This window comes from Polypterus senegalus, chromosome 3 (assembly GCF_016835505.1).
Source record: "Polypterus senegalus isolate Bchr_013 chromosome 3, ASM1683550v1, whole genome shotgun sequence".
Classification (NCBI taxonomy): Eukaryota; Metazoa; Chordata; class Cladistia; order Polypteriformes; family Polypteridae; genus Polypterus; species Polypterus senegalus.
This window is the reverse complement of record NC_053156.1, coordinates 152972921-152988845: the sequence shown is the minus strand read 5'-3', so window position 1 is coordinate 152988845 and position 15925 is coordinate 152972921. Positions and strand designations below refer to the sequence as shown.

Sequence of the window (15925 nt, the reverse complement as noted above, 5' to 3'; positions counted from 1 at the left end):
AAACTCTAAAATTAGATTAAGCAGACTGCAAAGGAATGGATGAAAATACAAATCAAAAAACATTCAATAATGGCATAAACAGCTTTGGGGAAGACACGACACAGATGCTATTGATCAAACGCAAATAAACTGCAACCCATCATACCACAGTTTTAAGGTGGAAAGGTGTTTGTGTGCTTAGACAAAAGGCAGGAGGTTCCTACTTAGTCTCAGTGTAAAAAAATTATATATATATATATTTTAGATATTGTTTCATTGATGTCTTTAAAAAAAAAGTTAGAAACCAGCTCTAGAAGCTCTCACATAGTGGACCTCTAAGACACCATTGATTGTCTTTTGACACAGCATAGTACGCTTATTACTTAATAGAAAGGACCTTAAACATAGAAAAACAGTTTAAAAATATTTTCTTACCTGTCATAATTTTCTATCATTTCAAAGGCAACATGAGAAAAGAGAACAGTTCCTGCCACTGATTGGAAGCATGGATCTCTATCTGGAAACTTGAGTTTTTCCACAATATGCTCACAATGAATCAGCAAATCATCAAGACCAAGTTCCCTAGAATCAATATTAAAATTAGACAGTCAATTCCATTTTTTGATATTCTGTACTGTGTAAAGTTCATTGTTATGATGCCTCATATAAAAATTTTACCACAAGGGCTTACACAAAATTTTACAGTATAAGCTATTTGTTAAATTAAATGGCTTGTTCTGTCAGAGCCTTAAGAAAACCACTATGTCAAGTGGTTTGAAAGGTTAAGCTTCAAACCACAAAGCATAAGCAATCATGGAAATGCAGTCTGTAGCAGACCTACTGCAGTTACATGAGATGGCGATGAAGATGGAAACATGTCCCTTGACAGAGCTTCCCTTCAGTGTTTCTAATCATTAGATAGTGACCTAACAAGATTTTTGGTATGATTAGCCAAAAATAAGGTCATTGTACTTGCTCTTCATATGGAATAAACTCAAAAAACCTCCAAAAGAGTCACTGCTTCCTCAGAAAGAAGACAATAGAAATAATTAGGGAATCAAATGATGTGGCCTCCAGTACTCCTCAAGGGAGGTGCATCAGGCACGGCACTGATCAGCAGACCTTTTGAAAGGGCTTTAACTATACACTAAGGCAGGGGTCCTCAGCTTTGGTCCTGAAGGGGTGCAGTGGCTACCAGTTTTCATTGAAATCCTTTTCTTAATTAGTAGCCTGTTTTTTTCTGCTGATGAGCTTTTCTGAATTAATTTTACCTTGTTTAAGCTATGCTTCCTTTGAAATTGTTCACTGTTGCTCTGTATTGCTTCATTTCTTTCCTTAAATGGCACCCAAACAAATGAAATGTGAAGTAAGTGAGACAACAGAAGACCAACTAAGTCAAGACCTCAAACTCCAAACAATTTCACTCCAACCAGTGGCTTAATTAGGTGCCGAGTCTGGCTACTAATCATACCTCCGGTTTAATTCCATGGCTTGTTGCTGCTCTCAATGTTCAATAGAATATATTTTGAAATTGAGGTTTTTTTTTCCAAGTACCACTGTTAAAATGTTTTGAGGACCTGAGCAGATCAACATTCCCAAGACCTTTATCTTTATTTTCAGATATTTTATGATGGACACAGTTTGCTGGTCATGATTTAGCTCATTTGTATCTCATTGATTGGCTGCTAATTAAGGAAAAAGAAGCCATTGAGGAGTCTGCGTCTTCAAGGGCAAGTTAATTAAAATGAATTCAAAAGAAGGTAATTAGCAGCAAAAACAGGTCACCAATTCAGAAAATGGTTCAAATGAAAACTCACAGCCCCTGCACTAGGGTCTTTTCAGCAATATTATACATTATAAGAACGTGAAAGTCTTGTCACCCAATTTTTGGGCAAATAACCAGACATTTTGCTGGAACAACTGGTATTTAACCATTTACTACTTGTGGACAATATTAATGAATAATTTTTACTTAAGTGAGTAACCAGGCTTCTAAATGCAACTACAACTGTGTGTTAAATATTGTAGCAGGTTCTCTTTTCAGATTCGCTACCCCTTGCTACAATTATAAAAGTTAACATGAAACCTTGTGTTGCATTTTGAAATCTTAACTAGAGAAAAAAACTACCAGACATTACTGAAACTTGCCATTCACCAAAAATGGTAAAACTTAATGCCTATTCATTATCTTTTATTAAAGCGATCTGTTATTTTGCGCAAAAAAAAAAAAAACCTTTAGGCCAGAAAGAACAAACTATACCAATACAGTCATGTGTCAGTTAACAGCTGACAGAGTTAAGGTTTTATACGAGAACGTTCGAAGTTCTAGATATTGACAAAACTACCCACTACAGGCCATATGTCTTGTTTATCATGTTCTTGGGGCAGTGCTGCCAGCCACAGAATGATACTCTCTGCCCTGAAGCACTGAGAAGCAGTAGTGGAGCTGCAGAGGTAGCAGAAGCTATAGTTACAAAAGTATAAAGATCTTCCCTTGAAGATAACCACAAATTCAACTGCCTTCCTCAAGGTATTCACACCCAAAAAGTGTGCAAAGTTGGCCAAGAATATTAAAACAAGCTATAAAAAAATAGGACAATATTTTAATACTAATTTACTTTAAGTTATATATAATGGAATTAATTAACAAACAGTTACATTTGTAAGAAATTTACCTCTAAATAGGACACGGGTACATAATGGGTTAATACACAAATCTTTTTACTTCAGTGCATTAATACATTGCTGACAAAGATATAGTAAACATTTCTTTGTGATCGACTTCATATTAATATGCTCAAACTACACATAAGAAATGACCAAGAAAAAAGTGCAAACCCCCTGTTCAAAATCCTGCACCATGCAACCAGAAACAATGACAGTTCACTACATTAATACACACACACACACACAAACTAAAAAGAATTTCAGAGAAGCAAATTACCAGTTTTCGGGGTCCCACTGTATGCACCATAAATAAGCAATACAATTTATTCCAGGCCATGTTATAAAGGCACAGACAGTTCCTCAGGGTGTATATTGCTGAAGAAACTACATTCTAAATTTATAACAAATACCATGGCTAAAATGCCCATAAAAATGTAATTAAATGTGTCATTTATGTTGTATTTGACTTGCTCAAAGAAAACATTTCAACTACAGTTTAAAAAAAAATTTCAACACTGCCATTTGTGCACAACACTTATCAAAAAATTAAGAGGCCCATAGACCTGTCAGTCAGTGGGGTGCATATTGACCTGTGATGCAGTAGAATCCCATCTAGAGACTTTATGCCTTGTTCCAAAATCTACTTTCAAAAGTTCCAACTCTGTGCCTCTGAAACAGACAACTCAGACTGAATGGATGACAGCTACCTTTAAAATACTCAAAGCGATTTAAAAGTAAAAAAAATGCCTAACGTAATGTCAGCTTTAATCCTGGAGACATTTGGCAAGTTTCAAGGAGAGGTTAAAATAAAATAGGCAGTCCCCTCATGTTTGTGGGAAGTGCATATGAGGGTGTAAGTATGTTCTATTACATTGTCTTAAAGCTAAAGCTGTGCATTAGGTCCAAGAAAAAGAATGTTTCCTATCCAGCCAGGGCTTTGGCAGAAACTGACAGTGCAGTTAATTCCCCCACTCCCACAAACCCAAACTCCAGAGAAACTTGTACTGTTTCCTGTGCACTAACTTTGCCTCATTTTTCACCAGCTTGGTGCTTTACAAAAATGCTATACACATCTGTAACACCTTAATACCAGATGTATAAATAACTTTTAATCCTACCAGTGCAACTTTCTATAGGTCCTGCTTACCTTTGCTGATGTATTCATCTAGGATCACAAATATTATCTACCAATATATGCAGTAGCATGATCAACTTGTCAGATATGGTTACCTTTGTTATGCACAATTTGTAAAACTGTTGTACCTTCTTAACTCGCTGCATTTATCTTCATTTTTAAAAAAAAACTCCTCCAGGTTGATAGCTGCAGGAAGAGACTGCAGACTTAAGGCTTGAAGTTCTGTGACACACGATGGCAGTCTGTTGACAACAGCAAAAAACTCTCTAACGAACTTATCAATTTCCTGCAAAAGAGAGCAAGCAGAATTCAATAAAAGCATTACCTGTAATTGCTACATAATGGGTCACTAGAACATCTGGAGATTCAAAAATATTCTCTTTAAAAGTTCTACTTATCCAGTATCATAGGAGGCAGCATAGTACCAAGATACTATAAGCAATTACTTTTACTTAAAAATAGTAAAATTATACAGTCCACTGTGCTTACAGTGGTGTGAAAAACTATTTGCCCCCTTTAGATTTCTTATTCTTTTGCATGTTTGTCACACAAAATGTTTATGGTCATCAAACATGTTTAACCATTAGTCAAATATAACACAAGTAAACATAAAATGCAGTTTTTAAATGATGGTTTTTATTTAGGGAGAAGAAAAATCCAAACCTACATGGCCCTGTGTGAAAAAGTAATTGCCCCCTGAACCTAATAACTGGTTGGGCCACCCTTAGCAGCAATAACTGCAATCAAGCATTTGCGATAACTTGCAATGAGTCTTTTACAGCGCTCTGGAGGAATTTTGGCCCACTCATCTTTGCAGAATTGTTGTAATTCAGCTTTATTTGAGGGTTTTCTAGCATGAGCACTTTAAGGTCATGCCATAGCATTTCAATTGGATTCAGGTCAGGACTTTGACTAGGCCACTCCAAAGTCTTCATTTTGTTTTTCTTCAGCCATTCAAAAGGTGGATTTGCTGGTGTGTTTTGGGTCATTGTCCTGTTGCAGCACCCAAGATCGCTTCAGCTTGAGTTGACGAACAGATGGCCGGACATTCTCCTTCAGGATTTTTTGGTAGACAGTAGAATTCATGGCTCCATCTATCACAGCAAGCCTTCCAGGTCCTGAAGCAGCAAAACAACCCTAGACCACCACACTACCACCACCATATTTTACTGTTGGTATGATGTTCTTTTTCTGAAATGCTGTGTTCCTTTTACACCAGATGTAACGGGACATTTGGCTTCCAAAAGGTTCAACTTTTGTCTCATCAGTCCACAAGGTATTTTCCCAAAAGTCTTGGCAATCATCGAGATGTTTCTTAGCAAAATTGAGACGAGCCCTAATGGTCTTTTTGCTTAACAGTTGTTTGCGTCTTGGAAATCTGCCATGCAGGCCGTTTATGCCCAGTCTCTTTCTTATGGTGGAGTCGTGAACACTGACCTTAATTGAGGCAAGTGAGGCCTGCAGTTCTTTAGACGTTGTCCTGGGGTCTTTTGACACACCTCAGATGAGTCGTCTCTGTGCTCTTGGGGTTATTTTGGTCGGCCGGCCACACCTGGGAAGGTTCACCACTGTTCCATGTTTTTGCCATTTGTGGATAATGGCTCTCACTGTGGAACACTGGAGTCCCAAAGCTTTAGAAATGGCTTTATAACCTTTACCAGACTGATAGATCTCAATTACTTCTGTTCTCATTTGTTCCTGAAATTCTTTGGATCTTGGCATGATGTCTAGCTTTTGAGGTGCTTCTGGTCTAATTCTGTGTCAGGCAGCTCCTATTTAAGTGATTTCTTGATTGAAACAGGTGTGGCAGTAATCAGGCCTGGGGGTGGCTACGGAAATTGAACTCAGGTGTGATACACCACAGTTAGGTTATTTTTTAACAAGGGGGAAATTACTTTTTCACACAGGGCCATGTAGGTTTGGATTTTTCTTCTCCCTAAATAAAAACCATCATTTAAAAACTGCATTTTGTGTTTACTTGTGTTATATTTGACTAATGGTTAAATGTGTTTGATGATCAGAAACATTGTGTGACAAACATGCAAAAGAATAAGAAATCAGGAAGGGGGCAAATAGTTTTTCACACCACTGTACATCTGCATGGATTGTAAATGTGTTTATATACCAGAAATAGCTAATTTACAAATCATGCATATCTAAGCTTCTCTCTCTTCATTTTGCCTGAAGGGGCCCGAGTTGCCTCGAAAGCTTGCATATTGTAATCTTTTTAGTTAGCTAATAAAAGGTGTCATTTTGCTTGTCTTTTCTCTACATTCATAACAGCTAACAAGTTACAACACCCTCTCTCTCTTCATATTTTATTAAACAAAAAAAAAACAAAAAACACCATGATCAGGCTTATCCTGATATTCTGAGTCTCTCTTCGGTTACCGTTTGTTCAGGATGAGTCTTTATCACAAATTTGTTTGTGGTGTTCTTGTAAAGTATTGCATCTTTTTTTTTGGTTTTTGCATTTCCTGTATTTAGTGTTTTGGTGATGTTACTTTATATATTTTTTTTTCCTTTTGTGCCTTTGAACTTTATAATCAACGAGCAAAATACCCATGCTTTACAGCAGAAAAGTAGTGTGTTAAAGAAGTTATGGAAAAGAAAAAGGAAACATTTTAAAAATAACGTAACATGATTGTCAATGTAATTGTTTTGTCACTGTTATGTGTGTTGCAGCTATCAAGAATTTGATTATCATTTCTTTCAATCAGGTTCGTATTTGGAGGACATGTTGTGTTCAAGTTACATTCCGCATTTGTCAACTGCTGTAAACATACAATAGGTTTCATTGATAATTTTGTCTATGTTGTCAGAATTGAAACATTCTTAAACATCGAAGTGCCCACTACCTGTGAATCTAAGATGTTAGACATTCCTGGTTGTTCATAGATAAAATATTTCCCCATTTCTATACACTCAGAGAGAGAGAGAGAGAGAGAGAGAGAGAGAGAGAGAGAGAGAGAGAGAGAGAGAGAGAGAGAGAGAGAGAGAGAGAGAGAGAGAGAGAGAGAGAGAGAGAGAGAGAGAGAGAGAGAGAGAGAGAGAGAGAGAGATGCAGGCCCGCTCTCGAGGCATGGAAACCAATGGGTACAGGTTGGTGAAACTGATCGACGATCACCAGAATAGACATGTTATTTGGGGTAAACTTGCACCCGCTGAGAAAAAAAGTACAAAGGAAGGAGAGAAGCGGCGGAGCAGGGAATGAAAAGCAGAAGTCAGCACCAGGAGGACGTATGTGAGCAAGTAAGGAAGCCTAACAATGACAGCCTTGAAGCAGTGGAGTAAAAGAAAAAGCAGGAGGTATGTCATGCATGTATGCATGTATTCCAAAATGTATTTAGGATTAGATCTTGCCTGAAAGAGGGTGAATATATACTCCAATCTAAAATTGCCTTATACTTCAACCCTACGGGACATATTTCTTAACTATGCTTCTAGGCCTTGATATATATTTATTCTCTTTTACCCACCCACTTTGAAGTTATGGAATATTCATTTTAAATCATTATTATGTGGTGTCTAATACCTTGTTGGCTCACCTTCATGATTTGGATGAACATCACCTACTGAACTATTCCTTGAGACAATTTTAGTTATCTAAATAGTGGGGTGGTCAAGAATTGGGGAGTTTACTCAGTAGAGCTTTTTACTAAATATGGCCGTCTGTTCAATACAGCTCATTTGCAACCCCCCTTAAATTTAAAACATTTCCATTATGCTCTAACATTGAGTCATTCTTCTGTTTCCATTTCTCCAAAAATCATTAGGAACCAAAGAAAAATGTAAGCAATAAAACATTATTGCATAATTTGAGAAATGAAGACTGGACACTGAAAATTTTTATAGCCTAAAGGTGGAACACTGCTGTTCAAATTACTGTGAAGAACTGGCTGTCTGCTCTTATAAAAATTATCCTTGGAGCATCCAGTGAATTTATTCACACACTGTGCAGAGACTTGAGATTCAGTTTTTTTTCCAAGTTGATGATTTCTCATTTTGACAGTGAGATTTCACTTTTTTTTTTTTTAATATATAAACAATCACAAGCAATATGATTAACATTGCAGCCTTTGTACGTTAAATAATAAAGGGTTTATGGCTAATGATAAAACTGAAGATTAACAGCTGTTCTGAAATACTCTAAAAGTGTGTTCTTAAAAAGGTGACCACAACAATCTCTTATGTTAATTTCTATGTAAATTACAATGTACATCTCCAAATAAATTTGCTCTAATGGTATATTACAGTAATTCATGTCTAAAAGCATAACACTATGATCAGATTACTTCAGAATTTCCACTGTAAAACCATTAACATAAAACAGGCCTAAAAATCAGAGTTTGTCCAATATATACAAGAACCTTGCAACTTCATTCCATTAGCTTAGGTCAGTTAATACAGAATTCAGGTGCCATCTTTGAAATGGTTTAAGATTTATTGTGCTAAATATGCACAATACTTGTTATTCGATTCCTATTATTTGGAACAGGCTACTCTAATAACCAACCGCCTTATTGTTCATATAGTTCCGCTGCTCTATTACATTCACCCAAGTCCTACCTTGCTTAAGGTTTAGTGTGACAAGAGTTGAGGACTCTCGGTAATAGTGAGCAGAAGGCAGGAACCAACCCTGGAGAGGGTACACAATGCTCCCAAATCCAATATAGTAAAAAAAAGTAAACCGTCTTTAATACAACACATTACTCCTCTGTACCTTTTTTGTTTGTCAGCTGAAGCCAGTGAAGCACAGGCTTTCTTGCATTTTCTAAGCTCAGCCATCATTGAAAAGGAGGACTAAGCACAGACCGGCTCAAAATGCTACAGCAATTTTGAGAGCTTCTATACATTTTTCATTCTGGGGTTGCAATATAGGAGGAAAAACTAAAAATAAAGCTGATTACCTGCAAAAATACCCAATAAATGCAGCACAACTTAGGTTTAACATTCACACTTGCCAAATTACACAAAAGGTCTTAGCATCTGCTTTGGGATTTGTGCAACATGCAGCAGAATCCTTCACAAAGAAATACACAAATTAAGCACAAGCAGCTATTACAAATAAAAAAAATCCATCTTACTTTCCTCAGTAGCCTTGCCTTTTATACTTGGGCATCTACATACATCAGTCAGTGCACAAGGTACTTTATCACCCGGAGATTTGGCAAAGAAACATTATGCATATATGCACAATTCTTTATTTATATTAAAATAATTGATGACCTTTTCCTACACTATGCAGATACAGTAACTTAACATTAAATAAAATGAACCAAACCACTTTTCAGCTGCTAATCAGGTCAGATTCATTTCTTTCATAATACAGCTAGCTTCACCACGGCAACTAAACAATAGATGTGCATCTATGCTACATCTCATTTTCAAGTAGGTTTCCCAACAGGGTGCCCTCTGACCAGGCGAGGGAAGGAAACCGATTTATCATTATGAGCTGCAGATAATGCAACTGTGGGATCACTTATAGTGTAAAATACTGAGTACATATCAATTTATTCTATGCTTACATTTTTCCTTCTTCAGTTGTGTTATTTCAAGTTAACTTAACCTCAAGCAGAAGGAGAATTATGTTGGTGTACAAAGGGCATGATATGCACATGTACTTTTCCCAGTGTTTAACTAGCTTATAATGGGGTTCTATTTTGCAGTCAGGAGCAAATGTTGGACAAGCAATAGGAAATGTACAAGTAGCCCCTCTTACTGTAAATCTGAAATGGTAAACATAATTGAAGTTATACAGAATGTCTGTTTTAATGGTTTTAAAATTTCAATGTATGTTTAGCATGCTCTAAAATATGAAAAATTTAACTTTCCCAACAAATTCGAGAATAGGTGTATGAATTTGAAAGAAAAGTTGCTTTCTCTTATTATATTTGAATGCCCCTAAAAAGCTGCTGAAAAAAACCCCCAAAAAAATTTGTGTGATGCCATGCAGGCTCTGTATAACTGCTCAGTACACCAATAATTCAGTGTCAACATTACTTACCCAATCCAGTAACTTAAGCAAATAATGAACTTTTTCTTATTAGTTTCTCTTTATGCAAGCTACACTTTATATGTAAAAATGTTATGGAAATAGGCCTGTTGAGCACGACAGCTTTAAAATGTTCCTATATATTATGGATGTATAGTATACACTACAATACTTAAATTTCATGGACTCACATGACAATTGAATTTCACTTGCAATTTAATGGAACAGCACAAATGTAATCTGATCTTTTTTGTAACCTAAAAATTAACAGGTAACTTGCCAACTTTCCTTAGAGAAATGTATTTAAAACTATGAACTCGTTAAAAAGCAAAAACTGGCATAACTAATATACTAACAGTAAACATCTCACTGCTCTTGCTTTCTAGTCAGAAAAAAAAATGTAAGCATAAGTTACAAAAGCAGTCATACCTTAACAAACAATGCCCAGTTTCTGTGGCAGTAAACTAGATATCCACCAAAATCTGCTGTCAGCTGGCTTCGATCTATGTAATTGAAAAGTTCATAGAAACTATTCACAAAAATGCACTAAAAGAGAAATGGAGAATGGAAAAATAAAAATTGTGGCTAAACACATTTCAAGCACTTGTTTTACCATAACTTTACATATACACACACAGATATACACACATTCATATCACAGAAAATAGTAAGAGGAAAAACAAGCACACAAATATCACAAAATGATAGCACATGGTATATACACTACATAGCTCAAAACACAGATTAAAAAAGGCAAATAGCACAAATACCCCAGCATCTGTTGAAAAAGAAAAAAAAAAAACCCTTACCATAGGTTTTAAATCTTTACCTTTGGGGATGTCAACTGAGATCTTCTGGACGTCTTACTAAGAGATTTAATGAAGTGCTTCTTTACATACTTTTTTTTGGGCTGGATGATGTACATAGCACTGATTGTTTCTGTAGAAGACTAAAAGAAATTGATTGTTACCTTTCCTTAAAATTAATACAAATGTTTGTCTTCAAATATCCATCTACTCTATTCCTAACCTCACTTGCCCAAATATAGTACACTGAGACTCAGTCCATCTTGGTAGCATCAGGAATTACAATCACCGGAATAGGATGTTCATACTGTACATTGCATGGCACTGCCACACAAATCAGGTTTAGGGGTTGTGGAGATAAAAGTAATGTGCTAGTAATCCATGCAAAAACTCCACAATGATAGGAGATAAGGCTTTTTAACTTGTGATGTACCACTGTTACCCACATCAAGTACTTTAATATATAAATATTCTGAACACCAAATGACCAATGGCAGTACAATCAAATACGTGTATTATGAGATAATAAATGGTCAACTTAATTACATTCTGATCTAGAAGACATTTGAAGCACAAAAATTAAGTGTAATTTCAACATTTAACATTTCAAAAGCAAATCTCCCCCTGTGGACAAAAAAATCGAAAAAAATCTAAAACATTCAACACTGCCATACATCAAGATGTGGTCCTAGTGCCAAAGAAACGACATTCCAGTGATACCAAGGACTTCAGACCAGTTGCTCTTATTTCAAACATCATGAAACCCCTTGAGGGGCTGGTCCTAAAATAGCTGGACCACTGGTCTCAGAACATTTTAAGCCACTGCAATTTGCCCATCAGCCTGCATGCATCACAAGGCTTACTCCCACTTGGGCTAACTGGCACCACAGTTAGGATGATGTTCCTCGACTTTTCCAGTGGTTTTAACACTACTCTGTTTCACCGACTAGGGAAAAAGCTCAAGAATTTGAATCTGGACAACGCCACAACTTCTTGGATCATGAACTACCTGACCAACAGACAACTATCCAGTCTTCCTTCCCACTTGCCCTGTACACAAGACTTCCAGCACTATATCAGCTGCAATATACAGAAATTTTCAGATGATTCATCCATCAGAGGCTACATTAATATTGATGAAGAGTCAAAGAGCAGGAAGGTTGTTGAGGATTTTGACTTATGGTGCAAGGTCAACAACCTGCAACTGAACATTAGCAAGACAAAAGAGCTAGTGATGGACCTACATGCAAAGAAGCCTCTGAGACAAGTCACCATTGAATTGGAGAATGTGGAAGTGCTTCAGAACTACAAGTACTTAGGGGTTCACATGAACAACAAACTGGACTGGTCTGAAAACACAGTGGTACTGAACAAGGGCCAGAGCAGACAGTACTTGCTAAAGAGACTCCAGTCTTTTTATGCATGCAGCAAGCTACTGGAAATGTTCTACCAATCCATAGTAACCAGTGAAGTGCTCTACACTGCAATCTCATGAGGAAGCAACCAGAGCTCAAAAACACAGTCCCTAAGCAAACCTATCAGTAATGCCTGCACCATCACCAGGAGAACCCTGGACACACTGTGGAAGCAGATGTGGAAAAAAGGAAAGCAAAACTGGATGCTATGAAAAATCCTCTGCACCCCTGTTCCAGCAGGTGCCCTCTGGGAGCTCTTTTAGCCAAAGACTCATTTGAAAACAGTGTCCTAAAAAGCATGTTTGGGTCTCTCTTCTGCTATCAGGCAGTTCAATGTTTCAATCCGGTGTACTTAAGATTTTTTATTTCTCGATTGATTGACTGGCTGTCCATCCATTTCTATAAAGGTGGTGAACCATGTAAAAATATACATTCTCAAACTTTACAATCCTGGTGATATTATTCAGGACACTCCATTTCTACCCATAACCCCAAAAATGTACAGTTTGGGTTCATCAATTATATTAAATAGTGCCTATGTAAAAGTGTGTGTGTGTGTGTGTGTGTGTGTGTGTGTGTGTGTGTGTGTGTGTGTGTGTATACGCGCGCGCATGAGTGGGACCTGCAATGGACTTGATTTTGTACAGGGCTATATTGAGCCCCATGCTCCTTGGATAGGCTTCATCCTCCTGTGACCCTATATTGGATTAAGTAGGCATTAGAAAGTTACCCACAAAGCTTAAAAAACCTTGAAATGGTTAAATAAAATGAAGTACGACTAGATTTAAAAAAAACTCCAATGTGAACTTACATAGTGAAATCACCGAAGCAACACACTAATGCTGGAAATTACTTGATACTATTTCTTCATATTAATGAATTAGAGCCTCATTTGTCCCAATTAACCTGTAGCTGCTGGTTTTTGTTTCACGCATTTCACCAGCTTTTAGGGGTCAAATGAGCACAGGTTGTTTATAGAAACCAGCTAAAAAATTAAGACTTGGATAGATAGTCAACCCTTCATCTCACTTTAGCTGGAAGAATGAACATGAAGATCAATATCCTTCCGACGCTTCTCTTTATTTCAAAACATTCCAATATACATCAATAAATCATTTAAGAAATTAGATTCAACCATAACCTCATTTGGGATTCAAAACATCCACGTATCCAAAGAGCGACCCTACAAAGGCCTAAGGCGGAAGGCGGCATGGCTATACCTAACTTTCAATTTTATTACTGGGCAGCAAACATACAAACTATAAAAACCTGCACATGGACACATAGATGAACATACACAGGCTTGATTCGTAATATAAATAAAATCCTGCAGTACTTTACATTCCTTGCTTTGTGCCCCTATAAATGCAAGTTATCGCCAATATACTAACAACCCAATTGTGCTTCACTCACTCAGAATATGGAACCAATGTAGGGAGCATTTTAAGATAGAGAAGCTTTTATCTGTGGCACCTCTGCACGAGAACCACCTTTTTCCATCCACAAACACATGCAGTTTAATGTCTGGAAAACATTAAATCACTTAGAGATCTGTACATAGACAACATCTTTGCATCCTATGAATAATTTCATTCTAAATTTAACTTTCCAGCAACACATTTCTTTCACTATCTTTAAATTAGAAACCTTAAGCAGAACCTGCCCAATTTTCCTCACTTCCCACCCCCTCTATGCTGGAAAAAAATTACTCAGTTTTGATGACTTAGACAGCATTCCTCCAAAATATAAAACCATTTTACAGTCCCTCCCTTTCAAAGATCCAAGAAGACAGTGGGAAAAGGATCCATCACTCAACATATCAGAAAAGGAGTGAAAGACAGCAATGCAGAGAATCCACTCGAGCTCCATATGTTTAAGCATACAATTATTCAACGCAAAATTATATATCAAGCAGATCTGTCTCATTTAAGATTGTCCAAAATGTTTCAAGGGTAAAATCCAACTTGCAAACACTGCAATCAACTTCCAGCCTCACTAGGTCACAGGTTTTGGGCCTGTACCAAATTAGCATCATTCTGGATCAAAATTTTTAAATGTCTTTCAGACAGCCTGTGTCACAACCCCATCTAACCCATTAACAGCTGTGTTTCGTGTACTTCCAGATGGGCTTAAAGTGGTGAAGGACAAACTAATTGCCTTTACTACACTATTGGCACGTAGACTTATCTTGTTCAACTGGAATAATCCTAACTCTCCTCTTTTAAGTCAGTGGGTAACTGATGTTATATACTATTTGAAATTGGAAAAAATCTCATTCTTAGAGGATCTGTGCAGAAATTTTTCAAAACCTGGCATGATCTAATCAATATTTTAGAATAAGCATTTAAAGCACGGAGAAAGCAGATTCTCTCCACATTTCTTTTTCTTCTCCATTTATCTTTATTCACTTATTAATTCATCTGTTTTACCAGCTTTAAGTTTCTCTGCAGGACATGCTCTCCCAGGGGTGTGGGTTGATTTGTTTTCAATCATATTTTTATAAAAATTGATCTTTGTATGAAATGGTGTGGGATTACAACAAAATCCACTAAAAAGTTTACATTTTCAATAATATGGCATAAAAATGTCTTACTAAGTAAACTCAGTTTCCTATAAACCTAAACTTAATAGGTTGGGTCAGGAAGTGATTGGACAGACTAGTATCACAAATCAAAATTTGATGTTCATGCTGAAATATTAAGTTTAGCTACAGCTTGCTCAACTTAAAATTGAGACAAATTTGAACCATAATTAAACAGCAAATGAACAGATAGCATAAGTTATGTTCACACATTATTCTTGGTACTCTGCATTGCTTTTAAAACAAAAAATTTAGAACTCTTTAGAATATTGAGAAACCTGAGGAAAATAAAAAAAAAACTTACCTGAATCTCTAAAAGAGTTTCAACAATGAATCGTACGGTCTTCAAAGCAGTCAGTCGAAGATCCAGCACTACCGAAACCTTGCACAGGTTTCTCTGGTGTTTACTGAAACAGTGAATGCAGATGCCTTTAAATACACTAATGGCTACTATGTAGTATTTTAGAAATATAATACCAAAAGAGGAAAGTTAGAGTTACTTAGTTATATTTAATTTAATTTTTCAAATTTAACATGACACCATGTATCATTGACACAGTATTGATTTTTTTATGGTAATTAAAAGCACAATTTCACAAAAACTGTACAACTGTATTGAAAAAAAAAAAAGGAAGTTGGTCTTGTATAAAATTACTGTAGCTGGTTTTCAAAAAAAAATAAATCTGCTGTACATTGAAAACTTGAGAATTGCATAATTCTAATGATTAATCAACTACTTAAGACAATACTGCTTCACAGGCAACTCTGGAAAACCTGAAACATATCCAAATGTATTAATTTTCTGATAATGCAATATATAAAAAAAAACAAACAAAAAAAAAAAAAAATACCACACACATATCCCAACAACACTAGGTACAAGGTAGGATTAAACCTTGGATCAGTCACCAGGGGCCTCATGCATAAAGCCATGTGTAGAACTCACACTATAACATGACGCAAGCACAAAAGCTGAAATGTGCTTACGCACAGAAAAGTCCAGATGCAGTAATCTGTGTTTGCCTACTTCCGCTACAGAAATCCCGGTCAGCGTGAAAACTAATGCTCGTGCACGCGCCTGCTTTCCTGCCCAAACTCCTCCCAGAATTACACCTCTTTGAATATGCAAATGGCTATTTATATTGATTAAGCTCAGCGTTCTGTGAAAAGACAATGGGAAAAGCAAGAGGGGAAAATAGAAGAATTTCAGTGAATACCAAGTGGAGACAAGGAAAAACATACTATTTGTTGGTTTAAACAGTGGTATAAACAACAAAAGGAAGCTGGTCGACTGACATGCGTGTCGGAGAAACTCGAAAGCTCAAGTTCAAAGTAACAGTGTCTGAA

At 36.5% G+C, this 15925-nt stretch overlaps 1 protein-coding gene across 4 annotated transcripts in view; it reads right to left on the bottom strand.

Annotated features, from left to right (window-relative positions):
- Window positions 1-15925, bottom strand: part of LOC120525628 — a 71012-nt gene that overhangs the window by 36382 nt on the left and 18705 nt on the right. For all 4 annotated transcript variants that reach the window (XM_039748088.1, XM_039748089.1, XM_039748092.1 and 1 more), the window contains 5 exons: window positions 14883-14985; window positions 10606-10725; window positions 10206-10322; window positions 3910-4067; window positions 415-561 (listed from right to left, as the gene is read on the bottom strand). In XM_039748088.1, the coding sequence (XP_039604022.1) occupies window positions 415-561; window positions 3910-4067; window positions 10206-10322; window positions 10606-10725; window positions 14883-14985 (645 nt within the window). The remainder of the gene's footprint in view (window positions 1-414; window positions 562-3909; window positions 4068-10205; window positions 10323-10605; window positions 10726-14882; window positions 14986-15925) is intronic.